The sequence below is a fragment of the Cyanistes caeruleus genome, chromosome 1, assembly GCF_971803275.1.
Source record: "Cyanistes caeruleus chromosome 1, bCyaCae1.hap1.1, whole genome shotgun sequence".
In the NCBI taxonomy this organism is placed as follows: domain Eukaryota; kingdom Metazoa; phylum Chordata; class Aves; order Passeriformes; family Paridae; genus Cyanistes; species Cyanistes caeruleus.
In genome coordinates this window covers 116,143,505-116,161,946 of record NC_141701.1, presented here as the reverse complement: position 1 = coordinate 116,161,946, position 18,442 = coordinate 116,143,505, and the positions used below count along the sequence as shown (strand labels likewise).

Sequence of the window (18,442 nt, the reverse complement as noted above, 5' to 3'; positions counted from 1 at the left end):
TTGAAGGTCTGGAAGTGGATATAACTACACAAGTCAAAAAGGATCCTTAAGCTTTTCTTCCTGGACAAAACTAGTCTCAGACTGTCAAGAACAAAAGGAAGCCATAGCTTGGCATGAGTAGCATTCATTCCAAGTATCTCTTAGATATATGTATGACTATAAAAGTATTAAGTAAGATTTTAACAAGATGGGTGCAGAGTTTATGTTGTTAAAGAATTACATAAAGTTTGCAGACCATCATCCCGTGTCATACCTCTGTTATGAAACCTCTACAATACCCAAGTATTCACCAAAGATATTTCCATTCTGAGTATTTAGTAGGGCTCTGTCTGGAGTGGGCATGACTGCAGATTACCTATTATACGGTGAGTGCACACAACTCATCAACAGAGCTAATGGTCTCAGTCTGTCCCATGGTTTCAGCAGGCCTTATTTTCTAGTGAAAAGAGTGTTTGGTTTTCAAGACTACTGGCATTCTAATGGCAGGGTTTTGTATAAAAACTCCCTTTTAAATGCTGTGGTCTGTTGACCCTTGTTTTGATTTCAGTCTGAGGACAGACTTCTAGCTGTCAAAACGAGGAAAGGTAGAAAGGGTGGTTGAGAGAGTGACCATAAAGCAATCTTCTTTTTTTGTACATATAAAAGGTGGACTGTAGCCAAATTGCCTTGTGATAAGATTATGCTTCATTTGGTTTCTTTTCTCCTTCCCTGTGATGTGCTTATATAAGCCTTGAGGATATTAAAATATATTTTGACCCTTCACTTCATAATGCAAGAGAGATTAGACTCTTTCTCCAAGAGTGGTGGCTTGAAGCAATAAAAAGATTCTGTATATAAATAAACCTCCAAAAGAAATTTCTTTGATAGACGACTCTTGACAATGCAGGAAACCTTTGTATGCACCATCTGAAGCAAGGAAGGAATTTCTGTCTCACAGATGAGTGCATTCAAAAGAACTGTAACAAAATAGGGCACTACTTTTTTTGATGAGGAGAAAGTTCTGCTTCTGGTTTATAGAATTATGTGATGCTGGCTTTCAGTAAAAGCTATGTAACAGATTGCATTGCAGTTCATTTCTCCGAGAATGTTCCTCAATGGTGGAAGAGAAAGCTCTTCTCTTCTTGACAGAATGCAGCCTTATATTGACCTAGCCCTGACCTAAAACTGATCATCTCACCTAGTCTGAAAACTTCATATTCCTTTGCTCCTTTCAGAGAAAAAGCAGAAAAAACCCCAAAACAAAAACACCAACCCCCCCCCCCCCCCCCATCAAACCAAACAGCTTAGATTTAGAACTTCTAAAGATTCAGTATACAAGTACTGCAGGACTTACAGCCCACCACAGAGGGCATTAGCCTGGAACATCTCAGGAGAAAAGTAGCCTGTGCATGTATTTGATGTGTGTTTTCTTTAGTGGCACACACCATATTTTATGCCTGTTTGCTTTGCTTAGTCAAAATATTTTCAGATATATCTACAGAGAAAGAGAATGAGAAAAGAAAATGAAAGAAAAATATGATTGAAAGAAACTAAATGATGACGGGATGTGGAACAATTTCAGTGACCAGTGTTCAGTGACAAATGTTCACCTGTAAAAATTCAAATGCACTTTGATTATACAAAAGAACCAATTCATCAAAACATTAAATATTAAATTGATTTTTCTCTAATGATTGACCACGTTGTAATAACTCCCTTAAACCTACAAAGCTGTCATTTCAGACAATATTACTGTAACTGAGTTAGGTTTGCTTGAAATGGCTGATGCCTGCAACTTTCTTCCAGGCCTTAACGGCTAATGTGCGTGTGTGTGTGTGTAGAAAAGACATGTAACAACTGAAAAGAGTAAGCTATTCTTCCACTTCTGGAAGAGATAGAAACATCTTAACATTGGCCCTCTTGGTGGTGTTTAGAAGAAGGAGCTGAGAGAGACTTCTTGCCCACTGAAACTACTGCCAGAATGCAGCCGGGTAGAAATTTGATAGAATTTTGCCAGTAGGAGTTTGGCTAGTTTAGAAGTTATGATCGTATTTTGAAAAGACTTATGTTTCCATTTTTAGATAGTAAAGTTTCTTAATGCTTCTTCTCTTTGAATGGACCACTTCAGATTGGGAGGGTGATAACTCTCTAAAACATTTCTGACAGTAATGCTACTGAGCAGTTTTTCCCAGAATCTTTAATAGAGTCAAATCTGTAAAGAAGAAAAAAAAAAAGAAGAAAGAAGAATCAAAGTGAGAGAAGGGACAATATAAATGTCTTGCTTCTTGACATAATTTTTACCTTCCTTTAAAAGAGCATCTTTTCCTTCTTTGTCTTCAAACCTCAAGATGAGAATATTTAAACCCGATACCAAGACAGTCTGCTTCTTTCCATAGGTTTTTCTGTCCTCCAGTTTTCTTTCCTTCTGTGTTCCAATTTCTCCCTGTCCTTTCTTCAAATACTTTAAGTGGAAGTGCTACCAGATTGCTGACCTAGTAATGCCTGTGTGACTCTTGGGAAGTTTGACTGGGACAGAGACGGCCAGATGAATTTCCTTTGCAGCAAAATTTTGTACCTTTAACTGTCGTGGTCCCTGAAAAGAAAAGCTGCTCTTTCACCTATCATGCTCATCTACAGTGTTCAAAAGGTAGCCAGGGAACTTCCACTTGAAAATCTAAGTTATAAAACTTAATTGTGACCTTCCTGTGCCCAGTTTTTTGAAAACTAGAAACTTCAGAAGACAAGGCAGCGGGAAGTGGCTAATCTGCTTGCTGTTTCTAAGGAGCCCTCCACAACTCAGCTGATCATTTACAGCTGGGGCAGTAGTGGTCCAGGGAACTAGTGTCATTTATTTTCATGAATTTAAGTAGACTTTTGTTTGTAAAAGAATGCTAAAGATAGTATATTGTGAAGCAGCAGATTGTGGAAGTGTAAAGACATGTACAAAAAATAAATTTTAAAGTCTCTAGTGGACTTCTGTGTCTTATAAATAATATTAGTAGGCTGATGGAGAATAGAAGCAGTTGGCATTGATACCAAAAACCTGAAAGAGACAAAAGTCTGGTATTAGGCTGAGTTACCCCAGAATGGATGGGAATGGGATCAAGGATGTTTTCATCCTATTATTTCTTCCTTCTTATATACTTCCTTCTTCCAAGTGGTGTTGATAGGAAACTCATGAATTATGTCATTGCATATCTTGCAAACAGGGCATGTGATGCAAACAATAAGAATATCTTATAAATTGCATCATTATGTAGCAGGTGTGGACAGAAAAAGGTTGACAAGAATTACAAATATTGTCAAACTCAGTTTTGTCCTTTTTAGTCTTAAAAAGGTGAACATTAAAGAAAGTAAAGAAGGTAGCTGATATTAATTTTAGAGATGATGTGATATTATATCTCTCACTGTTTGTGCAACAAGTTTATTTCTATTCTAAGTCTGATATCTTATTAGTTTAAATATCTTTGAATTAGTGGAATGATGCTCTGACTATACCAGGTCAAGAGGTTTTAATGAGTATCAAGTCAGACGATTAAGGTAGAATGATTCGATAGCAGACATGAATACTTCAAATGTCAAGTTAACAAAGCGAAAGCTATTCCAGGAAATAAGCAACTCCAGTTGAGAGTTCAAAGGAAAGCATAGTTTCAGAGGAGTAAGCAGCTTCATTAAACTCTATTAATGATCTCTGTAGATAAATTTTGCATTTAAATTTATGTCTTGTGTCTGGAGAAAGCAGTATTACAGAGCTTCAACCAATGATGCAAAGTGATTTTACGTGAGCTGAACATCTGTGATTCCCTGACTACTGACCTCCTAAATAAGCAGTTCACCTTTTTTTTTTCCCTCTCTCTACTAAAAGACAGCTGTTTGAATTAAATTCATTCTTTATCCTTGCAGGGTCTTCATTCTGGTGCTTACTGGATATTGTTCCTATAAAGAATGAAAAAGGAGATGTAGTACTATTTCTGGCCTCTTTCAAAGATATAACAGACACAAAAGTGAAGATTGCTGCAGAAGACAAAAAGGAAGGTTTGTGTGAATTGCAAAAATATTGATAAGAACCAACATTTATGTTTTTAAGAATTGCACCTGCATGAGCATTCTCTTGCATGTACACTGCTCAATACAGAGACCTCCTAATTTTCTGAAGAAGAAATTAATATATGACATGGAATAATAAATACTCCGTTTGTGGTTTTTATTATTTACATATTGCTGCTGGTTCTGTAAAGATGGAATTTAGGAGACAGAGTATTTTGTCCTAAAAAATTATTTTTATGTACTATGATTTAATTTATTTACTATCTGGATTTACAGAGGTGTATTTTGGAAAAGCAAGACCTTTTCCAAAGTTCCACCTATGAATCTGATTTCAGCATGGCAGAGAGTAAATTAATGTATTTTTCATGTTTTCCAATGAACAGAATTTAGAATGGCTTTAAAAATTATTTTTCATATTGATAAACATATATTTCCTTGTATCATCTCACTTTACACTTTAAGCTATAAAACTTAAGACTTATTATGTCATCAAAATTATCCAATAGTATAATAAATACATTCTCTCTTTTATTTGTTTCTGAAAGGAAACACTGCAAAGATTATGTTCCAAAAACTTGGAAAAGTGTCTTATGGTAATGGTTCACAAGTGCCATAAAATAATTTTGACTGTATAGTATGAGTTTGCTAAATATTTCCAACACAAAGAAAAGTCAGTGTAGGGGGATGAAGGCTATGAAGGCAGTGAACATCGACTTGTGTATCAAAGGCAGTGAAGTTGTTTCAGATTTGTATTTTGTAAAGGTGTAGTGAACCAACAGTTTAATTTTGTAATTTTTTGGTCTGAAATGAACTGTTTAGAAAGAGTTTATCTGTAGACACCAAGAGTAGCGCTCAGCATTCTTTAAAATGTCATTGTTGTTGAATTTTCCAACCTGTTACTGCCCTGGGGTCTATTTAAATGTTTCACCCTGTGATAACCATTGATCTCTGTATATCTTAAAAGGGCCATTGTTATGGCCTTTAGGACACATTTACTCCTCATGAGGTTCTAAAGTAGGAGAACAATCAATATTCAACTTTTTCTGGTTTTAAATGGTTTTTCAACAAAAAAGATATTTTAGTTACAGAGGTGTGTCATTCAGTGTTCTTTTATGAAATTTTAGTACTTTAAACCATAAAATTTTATGCTTTCTTGTGCTGATTAATATTTATAAATCAAAACTTATGTCTGCCTCTTGTGTATATTTGAACAAATAATTTCACCTTTTACTTAATTTTCAAGTCCTGAATATTAGAAAGTTGGGGGGGAATTTTTTATCCTTCACTTTTGCACTGAATGTATTTCAAAATTTCTAAGCTGGAAGACTGAAAAGTAGTCCATGAGTACATTTTTCTGCTTTTCAAATCCACTTGAAGTAGTACACAAGTACATTTTGCTGCTACATTCAATTTCAACCAGTTGCTACCTCTTGAAGTAAAAAAATAAAAGCATGAAAAATATTTTACCTTGTTTCTCCTTAAGCCTCAGAAAACCTTACTTCTGTAAAAGTTTTAGGAAAGTAATTTTGTGGAACCATGTAGGAAAGAGATTGTCAGAACATCTGTGTTCTAAAGGCTAACGATTTACTTACAAGTGATGCAAATTTTCAGGATACACTCAGTGAGAAGTCACATTATGCCAGTGATGACTTGAAATAGGTATGTTGCTGATTACTTGCAAAATGACAGCTACTGTTTACCTGATAAACATTTTGTAGCTGCATGGTTATTTTAGGATGGATTAAGATGGTCTTTTGACGTGGTTTCATGTCAAATTATAAATCTAAGCAGATTTAACTCTGCTGTGTGCTGACACAGGAACACACTCAGGGCTTCAATACACCAGCAAATGCCCATTCAATTGCTACAAGCAATGAATATCAACACCCAGATTTCTTCCAAAGCTTTTCTCCTTGGTATTCTTTGGAGCACCATCCTGAAACTTGGTTGTTCCATCCCCTCATACTAATTTTCAGACCATGACAATCACCTTATGCTATTATCATCATGGAAGCAGAAATTAGCAGTTAGTGTGGGGCTTTGACAATTATACATTTTATAAAACAGAGTGAGATAGCAAGCAGGATTTAATAATTTATTCTTTTTTTTTTTTAAATTCAGTGTTTTAATTTTGTGTACATCTATCTGACTACATAAAAAAATGTAGTGGTATACCAGCTCTTTTTTAACAACATTAAAATTGTTTCTATGCAGAGTGATTTACTATTCCTCCAGTGGTGAATATCATTTCATTATTTCCAGAAAAGAATTCCCAGCACAATCTATGCAAGTCATTCAGTATCTGAAATTCCAGACTATTTAACTCGTAGAAGTTATTGGTGCTTCTTTACTTAGACCACAGCTACTATCAGGAATGTACAATGCACCTTGTATTAACAAAAGACTTGAGCTGGTGTTTTGTTTGAATGTATGAAAAAACTTTTTTAATGTTCAGAGATACATTTGCTTCTTCAAGGATTCATTTGTCCTTTCAAACTTCAAATAATCTTTAGACTTGAAACTGAGCTATTTCTACAAGTTAATTGCCATTATGCATAGTTTTCTATTACCTTTTAAATGTATCTCTTGAGGTTAGACTGTGTATGGAAGGAAAACCTAGATACAAACATCCTCAGTGTGAAACTGCTCTGCCCATGCCAGGCCCCTTCATCAATGTTTTTGTTTCAGTCTCTCTCCTGTTTTCTGCACAGAACTGACTTTAATAATCTGTATGGGTCATTAATAGTTATATTCTGTCTCACGTTAATTTCTAAACTCCTTGGAAAACTTATCTAACAAAATTCTTTCATGTTCCTTTTCTCTGGTTTGCCCCCTTGACATTCCACCAGCACTTTATGGTAGCACAGTCACTGGTTGTGCCTCAAAAGCCTTCTGCAGACTCCTATTTCCTCGGGTCTTTCCTACTTTTGATATCACCTGTTTCTTCTCTAAAATCTTGTTCTCCTTGTACTTTTACAATGACACCTTCCTGAACTTTATCTTCTGATTTTATGGCCTCTTTCTTCTTGTGCATTGTATATTTACATTTGCAAATCTCAGGACACAATACTGCCTTTGATTTTCTGCAGACATTTTCTTATCTGTTTTATCTCATCTATTCACACAACTTCAGTTGGTCCTTTGTGCCAATGTGCCTTGCAAAAGTCCACTTTTTTACCGTATTTTCCTTTACCCAGCCCAAATGTCAGATGTCGTCTGTGACCTTTTCTTTTGAATGTGTCATTCGAAATACAAATTTAAAAGGGGTTTTTTTTTTCTACTTCTGTATAAAACTTTCCAGTGAAAAGAGCCCTATCAACCAATGAGGGAAGCAGACTTTGTTCTAATACTTTCATATAAGAAAAATGGAAAAACAAGTGCCTGAGAAGTTTGACAGTCTTTAAGGAGTGCTATGACAGTTGGCAACTTTCAAACTTCTTTGGTTTGGGTTTGGTTTTTAAGTCAATTTGACAATATCCTTAAAAGCTTCAGTAATGCTAATTTGCTTTCAACAATACATGTTTGTCCTTCCATGTTAAACCTGTAAGTTTACTGTAGAAATACCCTCTGCTTTCCCTCTCCTTAATAATATCTGCAATCTTTTGCTGTTGTGGAAAGCTACTCACTACCTTTTCTTATAAAACTGTGCACGTTAAGCAAATTGGTGGTCTTTTCAATATACAGGAAAAGGTTTGTTTGATTTTTTGGGTTTTTTTAATAAACTGTTTCTTAATTAGTTTGATGGGAGTTTTATTTTGGCATCCTAACTTACAATGAGCTAATTTTTGATCAACTAGTTCAAATTTCCATTGTCTTATTGGAAGAAAAGTGATTGAACTGAAAATTCTATTCTCCAAATCTGGACTCCAGTGTGGCATGGATGAGTCAGTGCTTTTTCATTTCTGCATATGGCATTAGAACATATGCCAGAATTTAGTGGGAATACAGGAATCCAGGTAGGAAAATAAGAAATTAAATTATTCTGTGATTTTATACTTTTAGACCTCTAATCTGTGTGCTAACATGGAATAATTTAGGTTACATACAAGTAGAGTTCCACTCCTGTAGTCACTGCTAAAACTCTCCTGATTAATTGGACTCATTCCACAAATCTTCCTTTAGTCTTTATTTGTAATCTACTTTCTTTTGTTTTGGTTTATTTCATTGGGAAAGTTTTGAACTCTTTGTTTGAAAGCAATGATTTTAGGACAGATTTTATTCCAGAATTATTATAAAAATGTGTGCAATATATAGTAACCACAGAATCACACAGTATTTTAGGTGGGAATTTCTGGAGATTATCTGGTCCAATGCCCCCTTTTCAAAGCAGGGTCAGATTGAATGAATTTCCCAGGAACACATGCAGATATGTGCTCAAGAGGATGAAGGATGGAGACTGCACAGCTTCTCTGGGAAGACTGTTCCAGTGTTTGACTCCTCACAAAGCCAAAAAAGAGGTTTTTTTTAAACAGAATTTAATGTTTTAGGTTGGTCTGCCTGTTGGCAAAGATGCCTTCGCTCTTGAAATAATGTGAATTAAATGTTGGACTATACCTTCTGCCACCACAGATTAAACTGAGACACATGTTATGGTTCAACTGTCTGGCTTTTTCTGGCTTCTTAGTTATCCTTAGGTCCATATGAATTTCTAAAGAGACAGATTTATTTTGATTATGCATCATTTGTTGAAGGGAGGAGTTGTTCTTTTCAGTGTGCCAGAAGAGAAATATTATGTGCCAACATTTTACATTCCAGATTTTTTATGTTGAAAATGTCTATTTGGAGCAGCACTGGTCTCTTGCAAGAAATTCTGCAATGTGCACTTTGATTTGTTCTGCTTAATTACTGTCTCAGCTACTTCATGATTGCTCAAGCTACTGCAGTGAATATTCAGGAGACAGTTTTTCATTTTAAAGCCTCTTATACCTGTTGGGAGGCAGTGTGTTGGGATGGGGAACACAACCATACAGTCACCTGGTCTTACAATAACCAAAGCAGTTAAAATTGTTTCAGGATGCACAGGCACCATGCAGTTCTTTCAATGGAGAAGGTGGGACAGAAGCAGAGTTTTACTCCAATATTCCCGCTGCCCAAAAGAAAAACATATTGAGGAAGCCTTTATTCTGCAATGACTCAGTTACATCCTCCCTAGGATGAGTTTGTTCCTTGCTCACCACCAAAACAAGAAGGGTCCGAAACTCATGTGCCATCATTAGAGAGAAACTCCTTTGCTCCTAGTCTGTGGACAATTAAATATTTAGGGAACAAAAATAGAGCTGGCCTTCTCTCCCTGTTCCTTTTAGCATTTGTGAGCACGTAGATGCTCTCCCTCTCACCTTTTCACCTTCTTATCCAAGCAAATAAGTTGTATTTGAGCCTTGAATCTTTGGAGACATATCAATCTTTGTAGCTCTTGCTTTTGCACTGACTTTTAAATGCATGTGGCATTTCCATTCCAGCAGCTCTCAGAGAGGCACAGGGCATGTTCTGGAGCTGAGGGAAAAGTGTTCTTTGTGATGCGTGTAGAATGAAAATGAGAAAAAAAGAAAAGCAAGGTCTGATTCTTGAGCAAATGCAGAGCAACAGGTTGTATTCTGGGATATCCTGGCAGGTTGAGAGAATATATACATTAGCAACTATAAAGTTCATACTCACCAGTTCCTAGATACATTTATGCCATTGCTTCCAGATTTTCCTTAGAAAACAAAGTTATCAAGGTGAGGGGAGAAGGGAGAAGTTGTTTGTTTGGGTTTCATGTTTTGTTTTGTTTTTCATTTTGCTGGCAGATTATTGGAAAGTATCTTCAGACATTCTTTTTAAAGTTTGAAAACTCAGCCATGTAAGAGAGACAAGAGAAAGCATAGAAGAAACAGGGAATATGTTCAGTACATATGTTGCTGAAGAACTTTTCAGAGCTGTGTGTGTGTGGCAGGTGATTTTTTAATGAATCAGATGGTTTGAAACCTTCCTATATAATTTACAATTTTTCATATTTCTTTTGGAAAAAAGTCTGAAAAGGGAGAATTATATTTAAAGACTTACTGGCCTAGACACAACCTGGTATCTTACATTTTATTAAGAGACCATGAGGACTAGAATGCATATTTCATGTGTATTTTGTGTTCAGAAACATATTTAGGAGGCCTTGGGCCATTGGCAGAATTTAACTGTAATTGCAGTTTTGGGGCATGTTCATGCTGTAGCTCCTTAGAGCAATTCTGAGATCCTGTAAAGACACAGCAAGTAAGATTTATTACAAGTGGGTTTTGCACAGCTGTAGAAGAGGTGGGTTTATCTGTCCTAAATTATATAATTAAAATTGTAAAACAAGTTGAGTTTAGGACCAGTCACTCTCAGAGTCTAAGAATCTCATTCCTTGAGGGATAATCAGAGATAATTTCTTGGTTTTCACATGAAACAGATACACATCACAGGGTTTTGAACTTATATATTTCTTAATTTTAAAAACTATTTTTTAAAACATCTATTTCCCCCTCCCCCTGCTGTTTTAACTCGGGGCAAATTACATTGACCACAAAACTTTCTTATGGGTGACTTATCTGCTTCTGTATCATACATAAATCTCAAAAGATATGCTTTCATTACAAGATAGCAATTATTCAGGCACATATATTACTATTTTCACTTGAGTGAGCAAGGTTTAACATCATCATCTGTGCAAATTTCAAAAAGAATATTTTCTTGCAATTAATAACTTTGAAAATATGATCTTTTTCTGAATATAAAAAGGAGGAAAAAATAACAATAAATAAAATACATGATTAAATTTACGGAATTAAAGGAAAAAATAAAACCCTTGGGTTCTGTGATATCATGTCCTTAAATATTACACACTTACAAACAGCTAGATATTAACACTTGCTGAAGATAATGAGAAGTTTCTTGGTGACTTATAGTTGGCATTATTTAAGTTCTAGGGGTTCTTGAAAAATATTTCAAATATTCTCTTTATAATTAGAGTTATGTTTTTGTTCATAGTGATATATGAGCATATCACTGTCTCATGAGCCTTGTGGGAATTTGCTGTGGGAAATGCAAACTATTCCAGGAAAAAACAGTCACTTTAAAAACAGCTGGAAGTGAGTGATGACCCAGCTGTAAATTCAACATTACATTTTATTCTGTAAAAACAACATATGACCACTCACTTCAGGTGAATAAGTAGAAATGTCTCAAATTCGATGACATAATAAAAATGGCAATTTTCCCATTTGTGAGACAATTCTAGAGTAGTAACAACAGAAAGCTGGCAAATAAACTATTTTTACACAATTATGAAATAGCTGGTTTTGAGTTTGAATATTTTACTTCATTATAAGACTTCTATAATTTTTGGCAGTAGTATTAATAAATGAGAAAATAGTTTAAAGTAATTCACTTTCAGAGTTCTTCTGCCAAAACTCAGCCTATTGGAAATAGTTGAAGAAAGGTACGTATTTTTAAAATTTTTTTCCCAGTTCTGAGTTTTATGAGATAAACCCAAACACAAGCATCTAAAAAGGAAAAAAGCATCTAAAAAGGAAAATTTATTTATTTTTTTATTTAGGGTGTACTCCCATTAACAACCAAAATGGAAGAGGAGAAAGAACCCTTGTTTTGGCTTTGTGTGTCTCTTTGCTCAATCACTTTTTTATTTCATAGTGTAAGGATCAGCAGACCAAAATGTGTTTAAGGATTTTTATCTCATAAGCTGTTTAAAGGTCTTTCATATCCATAAAAACATTAATAGTAATGTATAATGTTGCTTCTTTTCTCTTTCTGTTCAAAGCTGAATTTTCTCTGAAGGCATAATACTAAAATTATGATAATCATACCGTTGATTCTGTGTAAAATTTTGTCCTTTAAAAAATGTTCTGTAATAATGCTTACAGTGTATAGCTGATATGTGTGTTAGGTACATCTTCTTATTGAATCAATTAATCAATTAACAGAATTAAGAAGACAGCTAGAGGCTAGCCTGGATCCATTGTACAGCAAACATTTTTGTGACTTGTTGGTTGTTGTTGACAGGAAGAATGTGTCATACAACCAACAGAACTCCTGCAGCCTCTTGCCCATGGTAGTGATTTTATTCTGTCATTAATACCAAAGAAGACTTTTATCAGTTTTCTCTTTTTTGGCAACTGCTGGTGTGCTGTCCCCTGAATAATAACTGAAATTTGACAGAAATTTTTAAAGCCTAGAAAAAAACTACCAATTTTCCATATAATCTTTTTTTAGATTAACTCCTTTTTAGAGGGTTTTTTATGTTCAGAGTTGCTTTCCCCCAGTTGTCTCCATAATTTCCTTGGTGGTTTGTTTTTCTTGAGGACACATGTTTCGTGTCAATGACACTGGATATGATTTAAAACCATTGTGTTTCCTGTAGACATCATTGTATTTATTTTATTCCACATGGGATATTGGTGGGGACCTGTTTAAAGATCACACTTTCTGTTGTGGTATCCCTTACCTTCTGATGCAAGTGACGAGGGTTTCTCAAGACATGTATTAAAAGGACAAAAAACTTTATTGCATTTCTTACAGGAAACCTTTTAAAAATAGGGTTATAAGATGAATAAATGATGGACAAATTCTTTAACAAAACATTCACTGAGCCTGGGTTCAAAAAGGAACAATTCAGTATGTGTAAGGTGTTCCAGGGTAAAAACATCACTGTGTGATTGGGCTGTGTGGTTGTGACAGCATAAAGATGTACACAGGAAAGGCAATGGGAGAGGTTTATTTCCCTGCCTGATTTCAGAATAGAGCAGCAGGAGAGATCACACAGGTATGACAATATATGACAATATTCTGTATTTTGAGCACAGAAGGGTCCAACCAGCATTAAAAATCAGAGCATTAACCTGGTTACCATGCATTTTCACAGTGTTCCTTCTACTATGTGCATGGAGCAGGATTATGGTTTTCTTCAAGTCTGTCTGCATCTGGACACCTTTTAGCAATGGAGTCCATTTGTCATGTTCTGTTGTTGGTGCTGTTATTACTTGAAAGGAAATCTAGTTTATACATTCAAAATTATGTTATTGCTATGATAAATTTTCTTAGGTGGGAGTTGGCATTACTTGTCATCTCATAATTGACTTTAATTTTGTAAACAATGGAATAAATGGAAAGTTCTTTCCTACTCTGCCAATTTTTCTAGTCCTTTGAGTAAAAATCTAGTAGAACAAAAATTTTACCTTTTTATTCCTCATACTTGCTCCTGTCTTAGCTCTCAAAATAACTAAAGTAATCTCATTATTTTCTGGAATATATTTATAGAAATGTACACTACACTATTAAATAAACCAAAAATTTAGAATTTTCCCAGACAAAACCCACTACAGAGTCCATGTAAATCTGGAATTCACTGTTTTTCTTCAGAACTCTTCCTTGACAAGTGTTTAAAGAGGTCTACATCTACGCTTTTCCTACTTTTGCCCAGTCAGGGTTATTGCCCATCATGGCCTGAGATGGTCATATTTGCACTCTTTGAAGAGGATAGGCGATGTGTCTGAATCAATCTTACCCTAAACCTAACAACCCCACCTGCCAAGCAAACAGGATAGCCATGGCAATCAAGTAGTTGTGGCTGGAACATAATTTTGAGCATGGAGCTAAAATTCTTGTGACAATATAAAAAAGCAGTGAAGAGTCATGGTCCTGTCCCTAATGGTGAACCTGTCCTTCCTTGGCTACTGTTCTGCAGAATTACTGCTTAGAGATCCAGCTCTGCAGCCTCACAGCCTTTAGGATAACTCTGCCGCATTGCTTGTTGGTAGAACTATCACCTCTAGACAAGGTTACTCAGTTGTGCCTGTGTTTCCATAACTAAACTCCCAGGCTACTTTACATCATCCCTCTCTATTTCATTCACACACTGCCAGTGTATTGTGTTCTGGGTTAAATTTGAGAGGTGCAGATTGCTTTTATTCATTCTCTATATTCTAGGTGAACATAGGCAAAACTCTTGGATCCTCCTGTGTCATATTAATGAAATGCTAGATCTTAATTTTCTATTTTGTGTCCATGCATACCTTTATTGAAAATTTTTAATGATAATGACCCATGATCAGACTGGGAGACATTTCCATACAAGAGTATGTTGGGTATGTATCACACCAGAGGGAACTGTAGGTACTGGTTTTAATTAATGCATGAATGAGAAAAGTGAAAGCAGTTCTTTTGAAGGGATAAAAATTAGTGCTATGAAGAACCAAGAAGAATTACCAAGGCTGAGATAATTTTTGTAAATAAAGTGCAAACTTTCTGGCCAGAGCAAGTTAGTTCATTTTGGTTTTTGGAAAAAATGCATTTCAAAGTCTCTCATGCCACAGGTTGTCTGCTATGGAGTGAGCACAGTGCTTCTGGGTCATATTAGGGTTACTCAGCCTTCACTAAGGGAGTGGGGAGGCACAGGAACAGCTGAGAACTGGAACAGAGGAGTGGTGAATGTTCCATCCCTGGAAGTTTCCAAGGCTAGGTTTTATAGGGCTTTGAGCTACCAGGTCTAGTAGGAAGTATCCCTGCACATGGCAGGAAGGTTGGAACTTAAATAATCTTTAAGGTCGCTTCCAACCCAAACTATTTCATGATTCTATGACTCTATAAACATGTCAGACTTTACCCAGAGAATGAGATTATTATAAACCATAAGTTATTCTGGACTGTATCTAATGCTATGATCTGACTATTTGATTTTAGGAAATAATTCTTCACCAAAAATGTTATCAAGCTCAGAAGAGGATGCCCAGGGAAGAGGTTGAGTCACCACCTCTGAAAGTATTTGAAAGATGTGTCAGAGTAGAACTTGGGGACATGGTTTAGTGGTGGATGATCTTAAGGGTCTTTTCCAACCTAAATTTTTCTAGGATTTGATGAACTGCTTTGAAGGAGAGCAGACATATGTTTGGTGCCAATTCAGTCAGTAAAGCTGATTTTCCAGTTCTTCTGCATTGCTAGGGCACCATATACCTATGAAAGTTTGTCAGAAGTTGCCAGGGTTTATATTTCTGATTTATACCTAAGAAGTAGTTTGTTTTCTTTTCCAAAGAGACAAGAAAAGAGTTATGCTTCCACTTTCTGTTAAGCTTAAGTGGATGATTGAAGCTTCATGTTCTTATAAAAACACAATGGAAAAGACGAAAGTTACAAAAACATTTGTGTCTGATTGTGCTTTCTTTTACTGCAACCTTCCCTCACAAGATTGTAAGAAGTCTTAAGCTGTTAGGAGGCTCATACTGAGCTTAGCAATGAGGTGTTGCATTATTTTCTTTTCTTAGAAAATCTTTTGTAATTGTCATGCCTGATGGTTGTGGTATTATACCTATATTCATTTGAAAGTAAAACAACCAGAAGGACAGCAGTAAGAGTTAAAAAATGTATTACCACTTTTCAGAAAAAGGGGAGATAAGACTAAATTGCAAGCATCCTTTTTAAGAGCTATCTAGGGGAGGGGATTTTTTTACACATTACACAAGAAGCGTGTGTAGAAACACCAGGAAACAGACCCTGAAATCTGGGATTTTTCTAGAACAAGATTTCTCACTGTATTTGGGGAGATGAAAAATCCTTTTGGTTTTTTAAGCACAGGGCAAAATTAAGCCAGTTGCATTAAAGTGGCTTTCTGCTTATGCTTGATTTTATTCTTGAATCTTTTTTTTCTAAGATCAGCCATGGAAAAAAAAATAAAAAATCAAGTCTGTCAGGTACCTAAATTTTTGAAGAACCAGAAACAGATGGGAGTTTATAAAAAATGAGCTGTCTCTTCCAGAATAGTGAGCTGTAAACGGAGTATGACAAGAAAAGAAGAAAGGTTACGGAAAATAATCACACACATGTAGAGGCACACCTGGTGAACAATGTAGCTTTCTAAGGCTCCGGATTGCTTCCTTTCCTGAAGGCACTGGGAGACCAGAATGCAAGAGAATTCACAAACATCATTCACTTATTTATGTCATTAGCTACTGACATGTGCTCTGATGGCATCTCATCTTCACAATAAACTCTTTTTTTTTTGCTTTTAATAACGACCATAAAAACTTTTTTCCCACTTCTGCTTAGGAAGAAAATTGTTTCTTCATAATTAATGTAATGCTTTCCTTATTGGTGCATGCTTTTCTGTCTCTAGGAGTTGAGTGACTCCCAGTATTAACACAGAGGTAGCATTAATCCTTTGCAAATAATGTAATCAGCATGTGGTGGAAGTCACTTGCTGTGGAAATATGCAATTGGTATGATTCTACGTGCCATATCAAGTCCCACAGCCTGAGCAGGTTAGTGAGTACAACATCCTTTGTGACTGAAACGCTGAACCTAGGTAGGAGAGATGGAACCTGTGTAAAGCCAAAAATTATCAGGCTGCTGGCACATAAAATTTAAAACCTTGCAAGGAATTTCTCCTCATTTAAAGAGTGGATAAAAGGTGAACTGACTCTGTGTCAGTAAATATATGGGAAGAAAGAATAACTGAATATGTGTATATCTACTCTTTCCATAGTCTCATGGCATTCTGGAAAGAGATGGAATTGTGGACAGCTTTCAGCTCAGTGCTCAGCATATGAGAGAAAGGCACATCTTTAGGAGCTGTAAAGAAAAAACCTGAAAGCAGTATTACACCCTTGTACCAGGCAATCATGTATCCATATCTTGAAAGCTTCATGTTATTCTTCAAATAGCTACTGGAAGGATACATTTAAAGAATATATTTTAAATATATTGTCATGTCATATGTCATGGGTGATTTAGCCATGGTAAAGAAAAGGCTTCCAAGGTTGACCAGAGGTAGAGAGATAAACTTCCACGCTGGAAGGTCCTCATATTGCTGGGTACTCAAAGTTGAAAATACTCAAGGAAACTCCACCAGTGTGGGTCTCACATTTTATCTGCCATCTGTCAGGATGCACTACCTTGGGCTCAACAGGCTAAAGACAAATACAGATATGGTACAGCTTGAGGATGAAGCCTTTGGCTAAAGCGTCTCAAAAGCATTGCTGGCCAGAAGCTCAAGAAAAGTGTTTTCCCAGCCTGTCTCATGGCAGATCTGAAGTCTATTTCATTGAATACTTTTGGACACAGTAAACTGAGTAGCCTCATATAATATAGCAGTTTAGCTTGAGAATGGAAAAAAAGAGAGGCCTGTAAATAGCTTTAAAGAGAATTTCAAAGTCATATGATAAAACCAGGCTACCATACCTGAAAAATTCTACAGTGGAGACCCAATTCAATTGACTTAAATTAATTTTTCCTCAGAGAAAGAATTAAGCACTTTGTTCTTACCCAGAATTTAAGAAAACTTAAAATTTAGTTTGAGTTTTAAGTGGTTTGATGATTGAGAGATTATTTTAAAAAAAAAACAACAAAACTTTTTTAAAAAAAACATTAACTTATTTGTGTCCTTTTTGAAATAATGCTTTTTTGTTCTTTCTTCATTGTAGCTGACACCAATATGTGTTGGAGATGGGAAAGTATGCAGCTTCTCCATCTGCCTCCTTCGACTTTTGAGTAGCTATTTGGCTTTGCAGTACAAAGGTTTTCCCTTCTTATTTTTCACTTTTCTTTTCCCCCTTCTCTTTACTGACAAGTTAAAAAAAATCTCAACTAGAAAGTGCTCTTGCATGAATTACACGAAAACTTCTTTAGTGAGAAGTTTGGAAAATTTTTCCTCCTACACATTTTGTTATGTATGGTTTTGTGCTGTTAAGCCAAAAGTACATCAATCTCCTATAATACAAATCTTTCTTGCTTTTCTAGGCAGGTTTCAAGATGTAGCTATTTTGATTGCTTCTAAATTCTGGCTCTGTTAATTAGTTTTGTGGTTTTTAATTTTTTTTCCCCTTAATTTGTATGCATTCAATTGACTTTAATTAAACCTCCTTGACAGACGGCTTCTTCCTTTAGTCCCGTAATTTCTTTTTTCTTAATCCTGACACATCGCAAAAAGTCTGCTTTCATTTACTCTGGAATCAATTCACTGTAATTCCATCAGAGTGACTGGAATTACTTTGAATTTACTTGCTTTACAAGCAAGAACAAAATTTGTTCCCATGATTGACAATTACAGACATCTGAATGGAGGTAAAAACCACAAACCTTTCCAAAATAATGTTCAGTCTTTACTCTTAATGGGTTTCATGTCACCAAGGAATATGTCAAGTGATTTTGCCAGTGGCCATGTGGTGGGAAAAGAAATCTAAGCTCATGAATGTAAGAATTGCTTATTACTAATGAGCAAGCTTACAAATTAACATATTCTGACATAATGGAAGCCTAGTACAAGTCAGACTCTGTTTTTAAAAAGTGCACCACTGGGGATTTTTTTATTTTTTTTTCTTCCTGGGAAGTGAGAGAAAGATTAGTATCATCCCAAGGATATTTTCAGTGCTTTCTTCTAGACATCCTTCCTTCTGGTCAG

General features: G+C 35.6%; 1 protein-coding gene across 2 annotated transcripts in view; it reads left to right on the top strand.

The window, feature by feature from the left end:
* The window catches only part of KCNH8 (potassium voltage-gated channel subfamily H member 8), a 175,265-nt gene that overhangs the window by 67,579 nt on the left and 89,244 nt on the right, over positions 1–18,442 (top strand). For both annotated transcript variants that reach the window (XM_086851995.1, XM_086852005.1), the window contains exon 3: positions 3,883–4,014. In XM_086851995.1, coding sequence (XP_086708121.1) covers positions 3,883–4,014 — 132 coding nt within the window. The remainder of the gene's footprint in view (positions 1–3,882; positions 4,015–18,442) is intronic.